The sequence below is a fragment of the Gavia stellata genome, chromosome Z (genome assembly GCF_030936135.1).
Source record: "Gavia stellata isolate bGavSte3 chromosome Z, bGavSte3.hap2, whole genome shotgun sequence".
Classification (NCBI taxonomy): Eukaryota; Metazoa; Chordata; class Aves; order Gaviiformes; family Gaviidae; genus Gavia; species Gavia stellata.
Window position 1 is genome coordinate 26009186 of NC_082637.1, and position 20253 is coordinate 26029438.

Sequence of the window (20253 nt, forward strand, 5' to 3'; positions counted from 1 at the left end):
AAAGCATTTATACCTTCCATTTAGTGAAAAGATGGAGACTACCTTTTGGGTCTTACTGCTGTTAACCAGTGACTGCTTACGCAGGATCAGATGACTTCCGGGTGGACTGAATAGGATCTTCCTCAGACTGACAATACCAGCTAGAGCAGAACATGATTACTCCCCTGTCCTTCTACTAAGATTGTCCATGAGATATCTGGCAGGCAATGTCTCCCTCCCCAGGAACATGTGGCACAGCTTTGTGGCAGAGTGAGAACTGACAGTACAGGGTGAGTGGTACTGCTTGGTTTAGTGCGGCTTTATCCCCCAATAGGTGATTGTCAGGTCTATGGAAACTGAAAGCTTTTTCTCCGATGAAAATCTATTTTAAATATGTGTCCAATACGTCTAGAACTTTGGACACAGTATTTTTAAAAAAGTACTTCTTAGAAACCACATAAAACTAGTATTGATTGCATCAGCTTTAAAACAACTGTACATCTGATCTGGTTGCCTTTTACAGGCAATAATAGGAATACTTACCACATGCTTGGCACTCAGCTATGGTATTTCTCAGAAAAGTTGTTTCTTTGACCTTGAGGATATAGAAAATAAACATTATTTGGATACAGGCAGCTCCAGTTTGCACCTGGGTGCCAGAAGAACCGTTATCATTTTTCTCCAAGATGCCACTCAAACCATGCAACATAGGTAGTCTATCTTGAAATGAGATGCTCTTTGTACTCCATAAAATTAAGAACAGTGATAATGGTTGTGTTTCAGTTCAGCCTTCATCAACAGGACCTTTAAGAATGACATACTTAACTAAACGCATGTGCCACCAGCAATTCCAGTTCTGACACCCACCACCAAGTGGAACAAATGCAATTTCAGTTCTGTGCAACAGACCTACCTCTACCTGACAGTGGTCTAGGATGGCTGCTGTAGTTCCTCTCCACTTAAGACACTAGATTTTCTGGATCTGAATAAGCAAGACCCCTATACTCCCATGTTCAGTGATCCTCCATAGTGAGCACAGGGTACCAGGACCTATATGGTTATTTCTTCTCCACTGTGTCATGCCTCTGAGGCAATGAACTCTACACAGGAGTTTATTGCTTACATGAATTTTGCCTTGACTCTATCAAAAGTGGCAAGCTTGGGATATTTCAGACTGAAGCCTTTATACAGTACCTGTTGTCTGAGAAGGTCTTTCACATCTCCTAGTATGTGGTTCATCTGCATCATCTGACCCATCAGCTGCCTATTAAAATCACCTGTAGGGAAACAGCAATGAAAAAGAGTGCACAATGCTCATAACTCTCCTTCATTTGCTGTGATAATTTCTGAGATACATGGTGGAAACACTGTGAAGAGCCAAGGAGGGCAGACATTACTGTTACTTAAGCCATGTAGGTATCCTTAGAGCAAACACAGTATCTAGCTCCAATTTTTATACAGCAATTTGCATGAACTCAAGGCTTTTCTGGACTAAACTCCACTGTATACCACAGAAACAGGCAAAGCAGAAACCCCTCCACAGAGAGGAAAGCAGTCTAATTTTTCTACAATTATTTCAGTGTCAAGGCACTCTAGTAAGACCTAACAACACTGGCAACTAATGCCACCAGCGTTACTGGTTCTCCCCAGGCCTAAGACCAGCAACCCTAAGTGAAATCTTAGGATTTCAAGACTGGGTTTTTATGATAACCCATTTGGGTACAGGAGAGCAAGGCAGGGGCATGAAGTATCTGTGTATACAATGGGAAGTCACCCTCCATAAGTGTATTCCATGTCACCACAACTGATTCCTGCACACTTCAAAATGAAGTTACCCAGCTTTCTGAGCAAGCTCACTGTGCAGCTCTGACTACACATCAAGACTGCCTGCTCGGATGAAAACAGTGCTTTTAATACCTGCGACAGTCATTTGGCTTTTCTTCCAAAAGGCATCTCATGACACTGTACACAAATTTCATGGCTGTGTAACAACCTGAGTAACAGAATGGCTTTTACAGCAGTAAGTAAATTCAGAGACAGATCTGAAGAATTACTGTCCAACAGGGAACTGAAGTCCTTTGACACGCACATTCTCGTAAGCCTGAGGTCATGTCAGGGAGCTACCCTGTCTTTCTATTCCCAGGACCTTGCAGTATAGAATCATAGCACGGTTTGGGTTGGAAGGACCTTTAAAGATCATCTAGTCCAACCCCCTTGCCATGGCAGGGACATGTTTCACTAGGTCAGGTTGCTCAAAGCCCCATCCAACCTGACTTTAAATACTTCCAATGATGGGGTGTCCACAACTTCTCTGGGCAACATGTTCCAGTACAGGACCTTGGATTTAGGGCAGGCGACCAGCTTCATTGCACATCTAATTGAACCAGGCAGGGAAAATGCACAAATACTAGCTTGTGTAATTGCAGGCCACTGTGAAATCCTCATAGATACTTCTAGCTCTCTTGGGAGCAATACTGGCTCAAGCACCCCGCTTGCCCCCATCCAGCAAAGTCAGAGTCCTGAAGTGTCATTCAAAGAGATTGTGGTTACTTGGCCAGAGATCCAGCCGAGATTAAAGTACGGATGATGGCTGACAGAAGTTTCCTGTCAGCCTGTAATTCTCCACCAAAGGAGCTGCATATACAAGTTGCACGTGAAATTATGAAGAGGCAGGTTCAAAGTAAACAGAAGGAGATAACTCCTCAGACATGTGATGGATTTCTTGCCAGGAGGCATTCTTCATCATGCATTCAAAACTGACTGGACAGATTCATGGAAGGAAACATACACTGAGTACAAAACACAAAGAATCCACCACTGACTCGAGAGCTCTGTATACCATGAACTGCTGGAGAATAGGAAAGCATTCAGGGAAAACCACACTGTAATTCCACTCTCTTATACTCTTGCCCTTGGGTCTATATTGGCATCCCGTCTCTAACAGTAGCTAGGTTAAAAGAACCTTTGGTCTGGTGCAACCTGTCAGGTTCAGGTACCCTACATGAACCAGATGACCTCCAAAGATCCCTTCTGACCTGAATGATTTTGTGATGATGATTACATGCAGCATACTGATCTCACCTACCAAACCCAGTGAATCTTGCACTGTATTTTCCTTACCCACATGGGAAGATCCAAATACACATGCTCAACCTCTGTTTGATCATCATATTCTCATCCACACTGCTTAGGTGTATCAGCCTCACAGACTGAACATGGAGGGAATGCTGATGCCACAGTTGTGCGCAATGACCAGGCACACAGGCAAAGCCATGTACAGCTATTTGGGTCCAAAGCTCTCCCAAGGATTTTCCAGCTAGTATGAAAACACATGATTTTACCAAGATACATAGGTCTCACACCCCTATACAGGTAAGTATTTGCATTCTAGCTTTTTCTGGCTGAAGGCAAAATTGTGGTTATCTGATAAGATTGCTCCTGTAAAAGGGCATCGTGAAGCATATACAAAGTGCAAGGCAGCTGAATTAATATCACTGTTGGAACATTTGCACCTTTTCCTTTGGTGGATATGACTACGTAGACTCACTAATGTGAGTTGTTTTATTATTAATATGATACTAATTCCATCTGAGGTTATAAGGAACTGAATTTGAGAGGCTCAGCCAGCCGGAGGCAGCCAGGGAGGGACAACATCTCTCTGTATTACTACCATTTCTACTATTGATTAATGAGCAAAAAGTTACAAATGTGAAAGCTGCAAGTCTGCAATCTGGAAACCTCACTCACAGAGCTGTGAGTTTTTCCAGGAGGAAACACTGAACTACCCTTCCCTTCTATGTGCAAATGCCTGTTGATTTAGGGAAAAAGAGAGACCTTTGATGATAAAACTCTGTATTTTTTGCCTAGGTGTATATATGTGTGTTGGTTTTGGCTGGGGTAGAGTTAATTTTCGTCATAGCAGCTAGTATGGGCCTGTGTGTTGGATTTGTGCTGAAAACACTGTTGATACACAGGGATGCTTTAGTTACTGCTGAGCAGGGCTTACACAGAGTCAAAGCCTTTTCTGCTCCTCACACCACCCCACCAGTGAGTAGGCTGGGGGTTCACAAGAAGTTGGGAGGGGACACAGCCGGGACAGCTGACCCCAACTGACCAAAGGGGTATTCCATACCATAGGACATCATGCTCAGCATATAAAGCTGGGGGAAGAAGGAAGGGGGGGGTACATTTGGAGTAATGGCATTTGTCTTCCCAAGCAACCGTTACGCGTGATGGAGCCCTGCTTTCCTGGAGATGGCTGAACACCTGCCTGCCCATGGGAAGTAGTGAATGAATTCCTTGTTTTGCTTTGCTTGCCTGTGCAGCTTTTGCTTCACCTATTAAACTGTCTTTAGCTCAACCCACGAGTTTTCTCACTTTTACCCGTCTGATTCTCTTCCCCATCTCACCTGGGGGGAGTGAGTGAGCAAGCGGCTGTGTGGTGCTTAGTTGCTGGCTGGGGTTAAACCACGACAATATGTTAAGGAGCAAGAAAACAGAAGCATGTGCAACTGAGGATTTACATTGCTAAAAGGCAAAACAGACTCTGTTACCTCCGCACACCACTGATGCCTACATTCATATAATGTACCCAGGATGCTCTCACATAAAATTTTTGTATCTTGTCTCTATTCTAATCAAAAGTAGCAATGCTGCAGGGTTGGTTTGATGCGGGGGGTGGGGGGGTGGGCAGGAAAGGGTGTGAGAGAGAATTTTTCATGGAACCTATTTCAAACCTTGAACTCACTTCCCCCCCCCCCGCCCCCACCCCGCTCCCGTGGTTGTCACACATTAACATACTGCATGCCCAGTGTGAACCCATTCTTCTCTCTCACATCTGTGGCAGAAAGGCAGACTGACAGGGACTAGGAAGGGGTATAGATGGGGCAGTCTAGCCCAGGTTTGCTGAGTTGAGAGGTTAGAGAGCACCCTCACCCATCACAGGGGATTGCACCCAGCCACCCAGCCTCTTTCCTCCCTGTTCCCAGCTTAGTCTCCACAAGACAGAAAGGGAATTGGGTTTTGAGCAGATTTCCAGTCCAGCAGGTGACAAAAGCCTCAGCTAACTTGTGGCAGGGCTAGTGGCTGCCTTGCAATGGCTCTTCCCACGTGGACCCACAGGCTCTTTAGCCATAGCACCAACGCACTCTGCAGTCTCCTGTGTCCTTCTTCACACCTTGTTCCTCCCCTCTCTGGGACACTCCAGTGACCAATAAAAAATGAATACTGGCCATGTAGATAAGTACATTGACAGCTCTTGCTACTCTATCCATCCACCTGTTTTCATAAAGCCTGTAGCAGTGTATCACATTTAGGACTACTACCTTTCTGCAATTTGAATACTTAAAGTATTATTAAGCTGACACAACAGATCATGATCACAAAAGTTTGTCTTCCAAATTAGGCTAAAAAGCCTCCTCTAATCATTACAGACTCCTCCTTCACTAGGACAATAACTCATTGCTTTATCACCAGCAGCAGTGTGTTTTCTCCCCAAAATGAGTTATTTCTAAAACTTACAGGAAATTATCATGGCTGTAATTCAGTCAAACAATTGTTATTACTTGTCTATAGAGCTTCTCCACAATTTTAATATTCATCACATTAGCTTCTTTGCACTGGTATCCCAAGGAACAATTTTAACTCCTGGCTGCAGGCCTTACCAGTGTACTGAGGAACAGGCTCAATTTGTTGAAGAAAACAATCCTGCAGGTTCCCCACTTGGGCAAGTGTTCCTCCAGTTACCAGCTTCAGCTCATCTAGTGTATCCTGGACTCACAAGAAAAACAGAGCTCACAATTGTGGTACAACAATGGAAAAAAGTGTGAAATATCAGACAAAGTAAATTAATTTTTTTGAGAGGTTGTCCATTTCCTAAGCATGCAGGGCTCCTACACCTTCCCCTTCAGGACCACCCATCAGCATCTGAACTGTAATAAAACCCCTGATCTTTGCCTTGCAGGTTTGCACATAGCTGTGGTTTTGTTTTGAACTTTTTTTACTATTCCAATTCGTATGATCTCACATACCAGAAAGTTCAGATTTTTATATCCGTGGCATATAAGAATGTTTTTTTTTTTTTAAACTGAATCCAAAGCAGTCTTCCCCCCCCCAAACAGGTTTACATTCATATCAGGAATGTGGGTGCCTTAGTGATTATCCATATAAAGATGCTCATTTTCAAGCCTGCAATGAAACAAAGCAAGGGGGCAACCTTGGGGGCAGAATGCCTTTGCACCATCTAATGCGTATTTTGCATTAAGGGTGATGAAAAATGCCTGTGGAAGATACTGATCAGACTGCTGATATGGAGATGACAGAAAGCTATGCCAACCCCTGGCTGGCAGACAGAGGAAGAAAAGCTATTGTAGTCAAACAGATGGGGGTTGGACTCTCCCACCACGTGAGTCCCCCCCTTCTTTTGTCTTTTCAATCCATGTCACTTATGAAGAAGAAAGCCATATACACAGCCAAGCATTGCTCATACTGAACAGCTCAAAGAAGCTGACAAAGAGCTGTCCTTCCTGCATCAGCTAAGTCCTTGCAAGAAGTCCAGTCCCCAAGAAACACCTAGACTGAAGTGAGGGAGGCAGTAATTTTATGTTTCTTTTTAATAAGCTAAAACTTGTGTTTAAAATGAATAGCATAACTATTGCTGGGTTCAATGAAGCTAAGATATTGCCTGTTCCATAGGGAACTTATATTTACATTTCTTTCACAAGTTAACACTAAAGCATTACTGAAGCACCATTGTACAGAGCTTGGCTGCTATGAGGGCTGAGGTCTGGATTCAATGATCCAGAGGATCCCTGGTGATCCCTCTAAGTTCTCAGCCTGCTCCCAGTTTTCCCACTCACCTGTGGCTTCTCCTGGAAAGTGCGCAACTCTACTGCCGCCGACCTCCGAGACAGCACTAAAAATGCTTTTGGCAGGTCCTGAATGGCACCTACTTGCAGGCAGTCCAGATACAACTCTATTGTGCTCGATCCCTGCTGCAGGCCACTCAGCCACAAGATGACAGCATGGGGTTTCCCATCAGCCAGCTGGATGTTGCTAAAGATCACTGAATTCAACCTCCCATCGCTCTTCAGATAGCGCAGCACCACTAGTACAAAATACACAGAAGGACCATCAGAGGGTAGCAGATAACCCAAGGTTGATCAAGGAAGATCCTGTGGAAATCTGCAACTGCTCTGGTATTTTTCCACATAGCAGCTTCTGTAAATGCATCCCATATGCAGATATAATGGTAATAATAAATGGGACATTGACTCTCAGAGCCTGATTACCAGGACTGTTGCGTGACTCCACATTTGTAAAGCATTGCTGTCTGCACAGTGTTTTCCACTGCTTTGTCCAGGTCTCTCTAACTGGCTTAACCAACGTCACCTGACCGGGCATAATGTGCAAAAATACAAGTGGGAAGGGTAAAGGGTATAGTGGACAGCCTGCAGTCAGCACTTTGGCAAGTACATATCTGATAGACCTAGAAATACTCTGTACCAGAAACGTACAACTAGAAAAATCAGTTTCAGTGACGCATACTGCATTCAGTGAAGCCACCTGACAGTGTATCCAAATGCATCATTAAAGAAACCAAAGGAAATTTGATTCCAAGCCAATAACCTGCATTTCTCTGTAACAAATGTAAGTAAAAACAAAATATAATGCAGAAAAGACATATTCCACCCCTAAAGATGACTAAGCCCCCTCTCAACTCTTTTTAAGGCATTAGTGAATGACCTACTTGATAATTCACACAACAAATTCTCATTTTATGAAGTAAAATGCACCATCAAAAAACAACAGCAGACAAACAAAAACTCTGACATGCTGCGTAATATTGAAAAAAGTCTCTTTCCTAAGGAAATTGGATTGGTAAGCTAGGATCTGCAAGCTAAATCTCTTAGACCAGCTAGCTAGTTCTCTGCACAAAATCTCTCCCTGGCTCTCCGACTACGAATCTGCAGAAGCAATGAGCTGAGTGCATCTAGACAGTGTATAGCTACCCTACAATATTAGGCAGACCTTGTTTCAAATATCCTACTGATCACCAGCCTGCATGTCCCTTATTTCCTCATGATAACAGTTATATGCATTGAGAAGTCAAGCTGCACAGACGTCAGGCACCTGAACGTGAATGTGCTGGCTCCTGTGAACATCTGAAGTTCAGAGGGCTGCTGCTGTTGCACCAGTGAGAGCTGACAAATACTCTAACCTTCAAGAAACACCTACATTAACATGACGTCAACCAAAAATTGTTGATACAGTGGAGGGAAAACCGCTTATTAGCTTCAGAGGTAATAACACCGACTGAACTCATCCCATGTCTATTAATTTAACAAATTATCTTCCCATTTCTCCACTACTAACGTACCCTCTTTGATGCTGTGATACCTCTGTTTGTCGGTGATCTTCTGAGTTATTGGGTACATGTTCCCTACTATTTTTCTAATGGCTCAGTCTAATGATTAAAAGAATCCAGATTTATACCAGCATGAACAGGGCAGGGTATGACTCCATCTTTAAAGTCTACACTAGTGCTAAAGTCTCAGCAGCTGTGATCAATATCAGGAATGTTTTCACTGCTGTCTACATCAAAACACTGCCAGAGCTGAGATTTCCGCAAAGGTGCATGAGGTCACCAGTAACTTGCTAAAAGGTAGAATTTCTTGGCACACTCAAAGATCTGGCAAGACAGAGTACGTTGCAGGCATTTTACTTACATGAACATTATGCACGCCCAGTCATATGAAAGCAAGGTCTTTGGATCTGGGCCCTGCATTCAGAGTGACCAAACACAGCAGTAAACTAGAGAAAGAAGGAGGAGATGGTGGCCTGGCCCAGAATGGACCCTGCCAGAATAGTTTCAGGACAAGGAGCAGTCTGGCTTGGAAGAAGGATCAAGTATTTTTTCCTCAGCCTAAGCCAAATATCCATCTGGTAAACTGGAGCAGGATTTTGAAGGGAGATTTTGATGGACCACAGCCTCCGCCTTCATAATATTTAACTCATACAAGCCCCTGCATTACTTGTTTGCTGCTAAGATATTCTACACTGACATTCATAAGAGTAAGTGTCTCACCTGTATTGTTTAAGAAACAGATTTTCAATGAAACTACTAATCCTGCCAGTAAATAGGAACTGCTTCACAGAATTGTTAATTTACATCACTTTTACACACTTACTGCTGTTTGTTCCATAAAGGAATCATTCAAAAAGGATGAGAACCCCATGGATGCTATTTGTCTTTGAAAAGTACATTTGTCTAACCAAAACATGCTGAGCAGTTGCCCAGTAATTCAGACCTGTGCTTTAAAAGCATTTAGGCTTCATGAACATTTTACTGTGAGGTATACCACAACAAAACCAGAACATGAGCAAAACATGTGGAACACAGCTCTCAAATGTGTCACTTTAAAAGACAACTAAGGCCTGCTTAGGGCTACTTAGATCAGATTTGGGTACATAAGTGGAAATACGATGCAGATGAAGCACTATACACATAGGTACCCTTCTAAAACTGTAGATATTTAGACCCTGCATGTTGCTAAGACACCAATGTTGGCTCATCACTTAAGTGATGATCTCCAGCCTTGAGAGGATCGCAAACAGCCCCCACACTCCACACTTTCAGCTCAAGTGATGATCTCCTGGATGCAGTTTAACTTGCTGTATGAAGTAGCCATATGGGACACTTGCTTCCAGAGAAGTCACATGTGAAAACACTGCCTACTATACGCACGCTGCCCTATGCCTTAAACAAGGTGCAGTAAAGTATTAAGGAGGCAAAGAGACCTCCATGGAACAGCCTTGCTGCAAAAAGCCTCCCTCTGTTTGATCAGTCCTTTAAAACAGGTAGGTTAGAGATGTCCCCCATCTAATCAACACTAGTCACTGACAAGACAAGTTTCTTTACGCTGCCTATCTATATGCCACCGTCCTGCCACAGACACTTCTCAAATACAACTCTAACCTACTGAGGACAAAACCAAAAAAACTATGTAACGTTCCACCAGAAAGCCTCTTAAGTCTGTTAGTTAAAGCCTATCAGTAACCATCAGGCATGCAGGTATTCTTGAAAAATCAAGAGTATAGTTTGATATGTTCAAAATGGTATGTATGCAAACATTTGCACATATACATATGCATTCCTCTCTCTATATGTGTGTATAACACTTACACACATAATTGTGTGTGTGCGAGAGGCAGAGAGTGAGTATGTGTGATCTATCATTTATTTAGCAATTAGGTAAGTCAGTGTTAGGAATTGTATGACACTTACTGATAAGGCTGTGTGACCACATCTTACCCACCCCCAATACTCACGTAGCACAAAAGTTCTTATTCCCTGACCTCAGAAGGATTTTGGCAGACCTGGTAAAACTACCAATGTTTTATCTAACTCATTCCCCTACATTTTCCAAGCAAAAGGTATGCTTTTCTTCAGCACATAGAATTATTTTCCTATGTTTAACTGAAATGTCTCAGTAGAGTTTTGTAGTATATTGGATTCAGCTGCCTGATTACAACATTTGCAGCAGCAAATTATCATAGCAGTGAAGTCAACGGAGCAACAATAATTTACATCATTCAACAACTTTCCACTGAACCTTAAAATTGCAATATATCCTACATCGGGTCTAGAGAACAATGAAAGCTCTCCATTTCTAAAAGACTGCTGAAGTTCCTGCTCTGACCCCTGGTTAACTAATTTCAATAAACAGAGAACAAACACTTTAATTCACCCAAAAGATCCTGTAAGTGCTAGGAATGTTTTTCTTGCATAGTCACATCTAACCTCCAGGGTCAGCAGAACAAGAACCTGCCTTTCATATGCATGAGGCGGCATGTGCGTGTGTCCCTCACATTCCTGAGTAATAAGAACCAGCAACTGTCCCAAGGGGGGAAAGAAAAAAAGAAAGAAACCAACAAATTGACTCCTTTCTCCATACTCCATTTTTTCCTGCTTTCTCAGCATTGCTCAGAGCAAGACCACAGCAGAGTGGAAATACCAGCTGATCGTCAGGTCAGCTTCCCCCGGCCAGGAGAGAGCAGCATCCAGCGTGAGGAAGGAAAGAGAAAGGGAGTGAGAGGGGATGTAACCAACACTTTTATCTTGTGAGGGGGGGGCCTAAGTGATGACAGCATGCAACAGGAATGATTCAAGCACAAAGGTTAATCACACAGTTTTCAACATCTATCTGTGACACACCAATAACTAGGGATCCAACACTAGTTTTCCCCTACATACTCCAAAAAAACTCACCTTTATTCATCCGTCCCATTACCGTAAATTCAAAATACTTGCTGTTGTCAGCTGACGAATACAGGCCAAATAGGGTGGCTGTGCTCTTTGGCTGCAGTTTGAATGTTGAGAGCAAGTACACGTCATTCAGCGTAGGATCGCCAAGTGCTTGTTCCAAGAAGTTTGTTACCACTCTCTTGTTGGAATACGGAAGAAGATCAAAAACTGAAAAATAAGCAAGTTTCAACAGCAATTTAAATATAATAATGACCAAAGAAGAATGTAGTCTGAAGTCATCCATTGGAGATTGTACACTCTTCACTATTTCCATATGGATACTTTAAAATGAACCCAAGTTCTCCTACCTAAAATAAATAATATGAAAATGAAAATTAACAATATGAAGATCATCTTTAAAGATCATCTAGTCCAACCTCCCTGGCATTGGCAGGGACATCTTAAGCAACCTGATCTAGTTAAAGATCTCCCTGCCCATGGCAGGGGCGTTGCACTACATGATCTTTAAAGGTCCCTTCCAACCAAAACTAGTCTATGATTTATCAAAATATCATATAGATTTTGTGGCAACTGATCATCTTTTAGCATTTTTTAAAAATAAATTATTGATAAGTTACTAACGTAGAAATACCTAGTCTTCAAATTGAGGTACTCAAATATTTCAGGTAGATCTCTAAAATTCTTCTCTTCTGAGGATGCACCTCAACAGAAAGCTTTTTAACCTATTTCTGCTTTCATAAATTCAGATGCTTGTGTTCACATTTCAATCAGACTGAGGATCCAGCATCAAAATTTTCAGACAGTTTTCCGGTGTACCTATCCTAAGACCCATTTTGATGGCATTTGCAGGGCACCAATTAAAATGCTAAAAAGCCAGGTAAGCAGTGTCATGTTCATAACCTCCTTCTCACTTCACTGACTTCTCAGAAGATATGCTATATAAATAAGACTCATCTTTCCCTTCTGGCACAGACAACAAAGAAAGACGGGCCTGACAAAAAAATAACCCTGAAGGCATAGTAAAAGCTGTTTTAAATTTTTCTTTTAATTTTTGCACAATGCATAATTTTTCTCAATGTTCCTAAGTCCATGATGTTTCCAAACGCAATAAACTATTCCACTAGGTTTCTTGATAATCTCCTATTTCAACCCACTGCTATTAAAGCAATGTATATATATCCTTCCAATAAAGTCTGATAAATGACTATGCGCAAGTGTTATTTAAATACAAGGGGACATTTAGCCATTCTATACCACTGCCATTCCATAGGCCTATCATAGCTGGGCCATATTTTTCTCCCACACCAGCACAATACCATAGAGCTGCCACCGGAGAAGAGCCCTAACACCAGGCAGACAGCAAAGGCACCTGACAGCACATTGTGCCTTACCTTGGCTGAAGCTCGTGGTTGTAGCACTAAGTTTAGTTGCCCAGGACAAAAAACGGCAGACCTTTGCAGATGAGGCTTTTCTACCCAGCATGACCTCAAAGCTGTCATCATTGACTAAGGTGATGGGGCCATCCTACTGATCCAGTGTTTTCATATGCTACAAGCAGGAGCAGACTGAAGAGCGCTCAGAGGACAATCACATGGGCACACAGACCTACTACCCACAGCCATGTGGGAAGCCCTGTTCCCTTATATTAGAGCCTGGGTTCGTGCTGCTTCCATTGCTCATTCTGGAGCAATTTCCAGAAAAGAAAAACAAAGAGATTTTTCCCTTCATCTCATGAAACCATTGAAATATAAGTCATCGCTTAAGTCTACACTTGCATTGCATCCAAGGATCCCATGACTCAACTGAGAGTTTTCAGGACACAATACAAAAAGAATCAGGCCCTCGATTTGAATGCACTTGTGATACCGTTGTCAAACAACTAAGAAACACATATCTGAGACTGAAGTGATCAAAGGACTTCTCTTTCATTCCATTCAGATTTACAGCATCCCAGGACAACCAACATCCCACTGAAACCAGTGACCTAGAAAGCAGAGGCAAAAGGCTGGGTATTTCATCACGTTGAATGCACAGAGAGCAATGCCATTGCCCAAGCAAGACACTGAAATGCAACTCACAACTCCGTACAACAGCATTTTGCAGGTAATAATGATTCATAAAATACAGCTGTGCCTTCTCAGCTGGAGCACCACAATACAGTACTTAAGTCTTTGACAGCACAAAATATAGCTATACATTTTGTCCAGTCCTTCTAGGTCTATTGGCTGATTTTGTATCAATTCCTGTCAGACTAATCTATCTCTGCTAGTGTCAAACACTTAAAAATACAGGATAAATATTATAAGATATTATATAAAAATAATGACTAAACACTGGCAAAGGTCTGTCTAACCTTACTGAGGAGATTTATTGAAACTTCTGAAATTTGCATATTTAAATGAATGCTCAAACTGGTTTGGTAGTTGTGTTCTATAAAGCACATTGTCTCAAACGGATCCTTTGGTACCATGTTATCGAACCCTCTCTTGGGATATCTTCACTGACCAGCATGTAGATGCAGTATGTGACCGGATCCATCCTCTAGCGTAAATTACACACATGCTAGCAAAAGCAGCTAGCAGAAGAGCAATGGGGTTATGAAAACTCATTTTACATCCTTAGTAGAACTAGCAGAGGGAGATAGCTCTTAGACCTTACAGAGACAATTGCTTGTTTGGAAGGATCAAGAAAAAAAGATTCACAAGGATTTCAGATTTCATTTTTAGAAGAATCTCATCTTTTTGCTCTTCCCCCTGGAAAGGCAGACCTGAAAACAAATGGATAGAAAAGAACTGCCAAAGCTGAAAGGCACAAGCAGCTGGCTTCAATCCATGCAGTGAGAGTGAGGACTTGGGCACGCCTCCGAGCACAAGTGTCTCTGCGCATACACACCAGGCTAAACCGAGCCCACGCGTGAGACGGACTGGGAATTCTCTCTCCTGCCTGCTTTCTGTGGTTTTGAGAAGGGAGCTGCTCACCCTCCTATGCTAACAAGGTATCAGCCACACCTTGAGACTGTGGCAAAGCACTCTTTGGAGATCTGCCCAAAAACATCAAATCTAGCTCTTCATATGGGAGCTAAAAGGCATGACTGGAAGCCCTAGGAGGAAGAGGCATGGAGGAATGAAATTAGTGGCACAGGAGAGGATGGAGCTCAAAATAAAAGACCCTTTTTTTCCCTTAATTCTGCTGTCATGTCACACCAGCTTTTGGAGACCCTCCAAGGTTCTTCTCTGGTCACAGCTAACTATAATACCCGTAAATGTAAATGCGGCACCACTGCTGTTCAGCACTTTTCAAGATAATTAATGATGGTTTAGCCACCTGGAGTGAAACCCTAACCCCACCACAATGATTTCTGACTGACAATAAGAAGGTGTAAGTTTCACTTGTTGAGAGTGGTGTCTTTCACTGGCCACTGGCCCTGACAAGCTGGAAATCTGCATTTATTTTTTAAAACATAGCAATACCCTAGTTCTCAGTAAGACAATTTTCTTAAATATTTTTACATCAAGAAGGAATTTAACAAAGGCTTTTGGAAATGCAGCTCAATTAATCTGATTGGCTGTCTTTTAGATCTGCTTCACATAACTATGAAATAACCTATTAAAGTGTCCAGCATAACTTCGTAAGACAACGGAGGGAGTTAAAAAACACAGAGAGAACCAGGAGCAGCTTTAAGGCTCCTGGAGGGGCACCAAGTGCTCTACTCAGTAGCTGAGCTGGTTCCAGTCACAAGCTGCTACTGGAGAGCGACACCACTCACTTTATGCATGCTCTAAAATAAAGCAGCTCCTGACTTACTACATGCATAATATTGCCAAAGTAATACTGGATTTAGAAGGTACCTGTTTTCCTATGCACTTTATGAAGTAGAGTTTTCCCAACGAGTTTTCACAGTTTAGCAATTCACTTCTCACTTATGATAACCTGCAGCTGGAAAAGTGCTCTTCAGACGTTCAACACACCTGCGAGCACCCCTATAAAACCAGACCACTTTTTGCTGATTTGGGGGGGGCGGCTGATGGAGTGGCTACACCGCGACCTCCTACGGCGAGTCCGGCGGGGCACAGCACGGGTGCGGGCGCCCGCGGGGCCGGGGCACCCCGGCGGCGCCGCGGCCCCTTTCCGCGCCCCGCCGGGCAGCGCAGCCCCCGCTGCCCGCGACGGCTGAGGCTCCCCTCGCACCTGCGGAGCTGGCGACTCCCCAGCAACCCCTTCCCTGCCAGCACAGGGCTCCCGGTGGAGGGGACGGGACGCTGCAAACCCAAAGCCGTCTTGAATGAAAGCGGGGAAAGAAGAGGTTGCTAAAGCAAGGGACGCAGGGGCGGAGAGGGCCCTTACCTCGGGGGGCGGGCGGGGCGGCGCGGCCCGGGCACAGCTGCAGGGCGAGCGACAGGAGCAGCAGCGCGGCACCGCGCTCGCACCCCATGGCGGCCGCGGGCCGGGCAGGGCACAGCAGCAGAAGACGACGCGCCTCTGTGCTCCGGGACCCGCCGTTTAACGGGGGCGGCCCCGGGTCCGGGGAGGGACGGCGGCAGGCCATTGGCCGGGGCTCTCACGGCCCCTGGGGGCGGGGGCCGGGCCGTGCCGTCGGGGGCCGCGGCGGGGCATGGCTGAGCCCTGGGGCGGACCAGGAGGGAGGCAACAGTCGGGGCCTGAGCCGGGAACGACCGGCGTCGGTGTGGGTCTCCGAGACCGGGCAGAGCCGGAGATCGTGCCGAGGTCCAGCAAAATCTACACCTGTCGGGATCCCGGCTGGAGCCAGCCCTTTGAGGAGCCCTGGAAACTGAGAGGTGTCTAATAGGATTGAATTCCAAAGGGATGGGGATGCTCTGGTGTGTGGACTTGGTCTTGGTAGGAATTCAACTCATCTGCTTTTCCTAACTGAAGAGTGTCACCGAAAGGGGTGTCGGTGATTTCGGTTTCTGTAGATTTCAGACTGAGGCAATCTGGTTTTCTAGAAGTCCTTGACTGGCAAAGTGAGGACTGTATCATCTGCTCCTCAATTTCATTTAGAGACCTCAGGAGCCTTTGGAGAGCTCAAACTGACTGGATTGAGGCTACTGAAAAAGGTTGCTTGTCTTAACAAACCCCCAAACCTGCTGACTTAACCGAAGACCATTTAAAAAAAAATTCTGCTTGCAACTACAAAAATTTTGAGTATTGTGTGTGCCCCCAGGATGTCATTACCCATTGTTTCTCCTCTACTCCAGAAAATCCTAGCCTCAGCCTTGCTGACGTTAAGAAAGCGCGAGAGAAAGGGAGCAAGCAAGCAAGCCCCTTGGGGGCTGAGCAGCTGTGCAACCAGTTTCCGCCATGCTGAAGTAAGTGAAACCACCCTCGGTCAGGCCCCCCCTCCCTGCGCGCCCCCCCCCCCCCCCCCCCCCGTGCTTTCTGCTCGCAGAGAAAGGGGTGTCCCATGGGACCCCGTGGCAGTAGAAGAGCTGCAAGGCGCTTCTCACACTCAGGAGCTGACAGCACGTGGTGGGCTTCCCCAGCTGCTGCACGGCCTTCTTTGTCCTGTGCCTCCCTGTGTGCTCAGCCCTGCAGACGAACCGCTGTCACGTCAGGAGAAACCCAGGACGCCATGGCTGGCCCCCTCGCAGCTTGCTACCCAGCACGTGGTTGGAATAGCTAGCTGGAGCTGTCTGATATTATTTACATCATAAAAAGAAGAGCAACAATAGGAGGGAAATTTTATGTTAAGTGAGCAAAGTAGTGTTGATTAATGTTCAGTCACATCAGGCTTGGCATATACAGCTAACGAGCACCGCAGAGAACGGCCCTTGGGGGGTTCATTGTGTGCGAGGCAAGGCACAGCACGCTGCAGGGCTGGGGCTGCGGAGCGCGCTGCGAAGGGTCTGTCCGAGCGGCTCTGCCACCACACAGAGGATGGGAGTGGGCTCCTCTCCAACGCAGGCACAGTGGGATTTTCAAGTACCTTAGCTGGCCTACATTCACACGCCCTTCCATTGCCCTTCCCACATGGTATATACCTTACAACCCACCCTATCTCTTAGCTTATTTGTGTAGCAGTGTTGACTCACTCCTTTAGGTGCTCATTTCTTCCTCTGCCCGTCGCCAGGCTGGAGGGTGCTCCCCCATATCCAGTGTGTCCCAGCACAATGTTATTCCTCCTCCTCACCCTGCTGCTCTTTCACAGATGTCTCTACACAGTGCGAAATACCTCGGCTTCGCTCCCACTATCCTTACCTCCGCGGTGGAAGTGACAGGATGACAGGGTGGTGTCAGCGGGCTGGCCAAGAGCCGCACAGTGGAGTGAGACAGAGCAGCAGGTGCAGAGTGCTATGGAGCAGGGAGAAAAGAGGGAGGCTGAAAGGGGGTAGAGCAGGAGGCGAGGACATGAAACAAAAAAAGGAGGACTTACGGCACCGCAAGCTCCCTGGAAAGAAGTCTCAGTCCAGAGCTCGTCCCCAGCCTAAAGGATGGAGACAGTACAGTTGCTGGCAGAGGCTAATACGTGGACCCAGAGCAGCAGTAATGTTGCTCTACTATCTATTCAGGAGAAGCTCATCACCACCAAAGAGCATTCTTTGAAAACACAGGCTTAAATGCCTGACAGAAAAACATCATGAAGGTCTGCAAAATCATTGCAGTTCCATATTACAGTATTCAGTGACTATAGCAGACAAAAAAAAAAAAAAAGTGGTAAAAGGACTTCCAGACATGGTTTAGTGGGCATGGTGGTGTTGGTTTAATGGTTGGACTTGATGATCTTACAGGTCTTTTCCAGCCGTAGTGATTCTATGATAGCGAAGTTTTGCTTTCACCTATCTGTGGGAACACCATCAATTATTTGCAACCATTTATTATGTAATTTATTTGAGTTTATCAAAACAAAGTGTTTTCTTGAAAAATTCCCTTCTCTGTCAAAAATATTTATTGAATAATTTTAACTTGCCATTTTTCACTTCTGATTTAACTACAGAGGAGTCTCTTGCACTGATGCTAATCAACCCTGTGGGAGGAGGGTCTTGTTTGTAGCAGTATACGCTCATTAGTGTTAGACTTGTGAGGGCCATATTCTGTTCTTCCTCCACATCTGCTTATTCTCATGCTTATTGACCAAGAATGCACATGGAAGCAGAATTTGGCAAACAGAGCATGCTGCACAATACAATATAACAGAAGGGAACCAGTCACAATGTATATAAACAGAAGCCTAAGTCCATGTTGAGATGAACTTAGCCAGTACGCATAAAGGTCACTGCAATTTTTCCAGTTTTCATTTCTATGCTCAGTTTTATTATTGGAGTATGTTACAGACTGAAGGGGATTTTGTGCTGAAGCACAACCTTCTTTAAGGGATTTTCACAAAGTATGTTTATCTGCTGTCTGGAAGGGACTATTTGACCTTCTAATCATCATTTTCAATAAAAACAATGGAATATTAACTATTGCCTTTTCATTTTTATGTATTCTCCGAAGTACAAACTCCAGCTTAACTTACTGGAGGTTAATACCTTGGACAAGCATCAAACAGTGATTATTGGACATTGTGTTTTCAAGAAACTTTCATAAAGCCAGTAATATTTTCTAAGGAATTTTCTTACAGAAATAGGACTAATTTTTTATATAGGATCTGCAAGTAAACCTCAACTGTTAAAATATTTGCCTGGCTTGCTTTACATAAATCAATAAAATTCTGAGCATACAGAATACAAAGAAGCTGCCAACACTATAGATTTTGCTTTACAGAAGTGTCTGTAAGGAGTTCAAATTCCAAGTAATGGGGTAGGGGAAGTAGAAAGGAATCACTACTGCTTAATTCAACTTTCATATTTTGCTCCTAATATGCATCAGGAGACTCACTGTTTTTATGGAATTATATGGATGATTAAAAATCAGGATTAATGGACAATTAAGATATAGAAGTCTTAATGCAAGTGAAGTACCAGCCCTAAACCACATCCTCCCATATTTATGTTGACACTTCTGGGTTTGATCCTGCCACATTTTCATAAAAATTTGTAGAACATAAGGTTTGAAATATGGGTTTCAGAAGAAGTTTTGCTTTTTCAGAAACACAAATTGAAGAACCACTTTTTCAAGTCAAGGCATATATCGGTTCTCAATGCACCTATTTACTTTTCATTTACACTAACAGGAATTCCACTCAGGCAACGAAGAGGAAAAAGTTCCTGAAGAGCTTTTCGATGGGGGAGGGAAGATGCAGATTGCCTTTTTTTCCCATCTTTGCTCTGGACTCCACAACAGCACAGAGATGAATTGGGCCCTAAGGCAGTGCAAAGAATGTTTACTCTCCTGTTTACCTCCCAAGCCTTCTTGCAGCCTCCCTTAAGAAGAGCCATAAGCTGGCTCATCCTCCTTACAGAAGCAGATGTTTGGGATCACAGCTGTTAGGAGCCACCCTTGCCTCCAGACCTTGCACATCTCAGCGAGGCAATCACTCGGTAAACAGGCAAAAGTGAAGTACCTGGGCAGACTGGCTAGGAGTTAGCTGGTCCCTGTAGGGAGGAAAAGAGAAGAAAGGTGTCCTTAAGAATATATACCTTAAGTACCTCTCTACAGGAAGAAATGTATTGTAACCATTAAAAAAAAAAATTCGCTAGTGTTAACATTGGCAGTGGTGTGTTTTTGCGAGGAAAAAAGTGGATACGTGTTTCTTCTCCCATGTTCCTCATAAACTGGAGCAGAATGATCTCACACCTGTGTCGTAGATTTTTATCATGACACTTTCTGCGACAGATTTTGTGCAGATCTGAAACCCCAGATCCTGGGGGGAGGGAAGGCACATGAAGCTTTGCCCTTGCTCTCCTCATCTCCTCGTGCATAGAAGACCTGAGTTAAGGGTGGTCAGCAGAGGGGTTATTTTTAAGTCACCGTGTGATATTTTCTCTTTGTGTGGGAAGGATGGAAACATTTTACTTGACTTAGTATTTAGACGTGCTGTGGCATGTCTGCACAAACACTAAAATGAAACAGCTGACAACTTGATGCCTTTAAAGGTCCACAGTAAAAAA

The 20253-nt window shown here is 44.2% G+C and overlaps 1 protein-coding gene across 1 annotated transcript in view; it reads right to left on the bottom strand.

Moving 5' to 3' along the window:
- The window catches only part of THBS4 (thrombospondin 4), a 38452-nt gene extending 22775 nt beyond the window's left edge, over positions 1–15677 (bottom strand). Inside the window, exons 1-6 of the mRNA XM_059834330.1 lie at positions 15590–15677; positions 11249–11452; positions 6837–7084; positions 5643–5748; positions 1174–1256; positions 523–574 (exon numbers count right to left, since the gene is read on the bottom strand). Of these exons, the coding sequence (XP_059690313.1) occupies positions 523–574; positions 1174–1256; positions 5643–5748; positions 6837–7084; positions 11249–11452; positions 15590–15677 (781 nt within the window). The remainder of the gene's footprint in view (positions 1–522; positions 575–1173; positions 1257–5642; positions 5749–6836; positions 7085–11248; positions 11453–15589) is intronic.
- Between the last annotated feature and the right edge of the window lie 4576 nt (positions 15678–20253).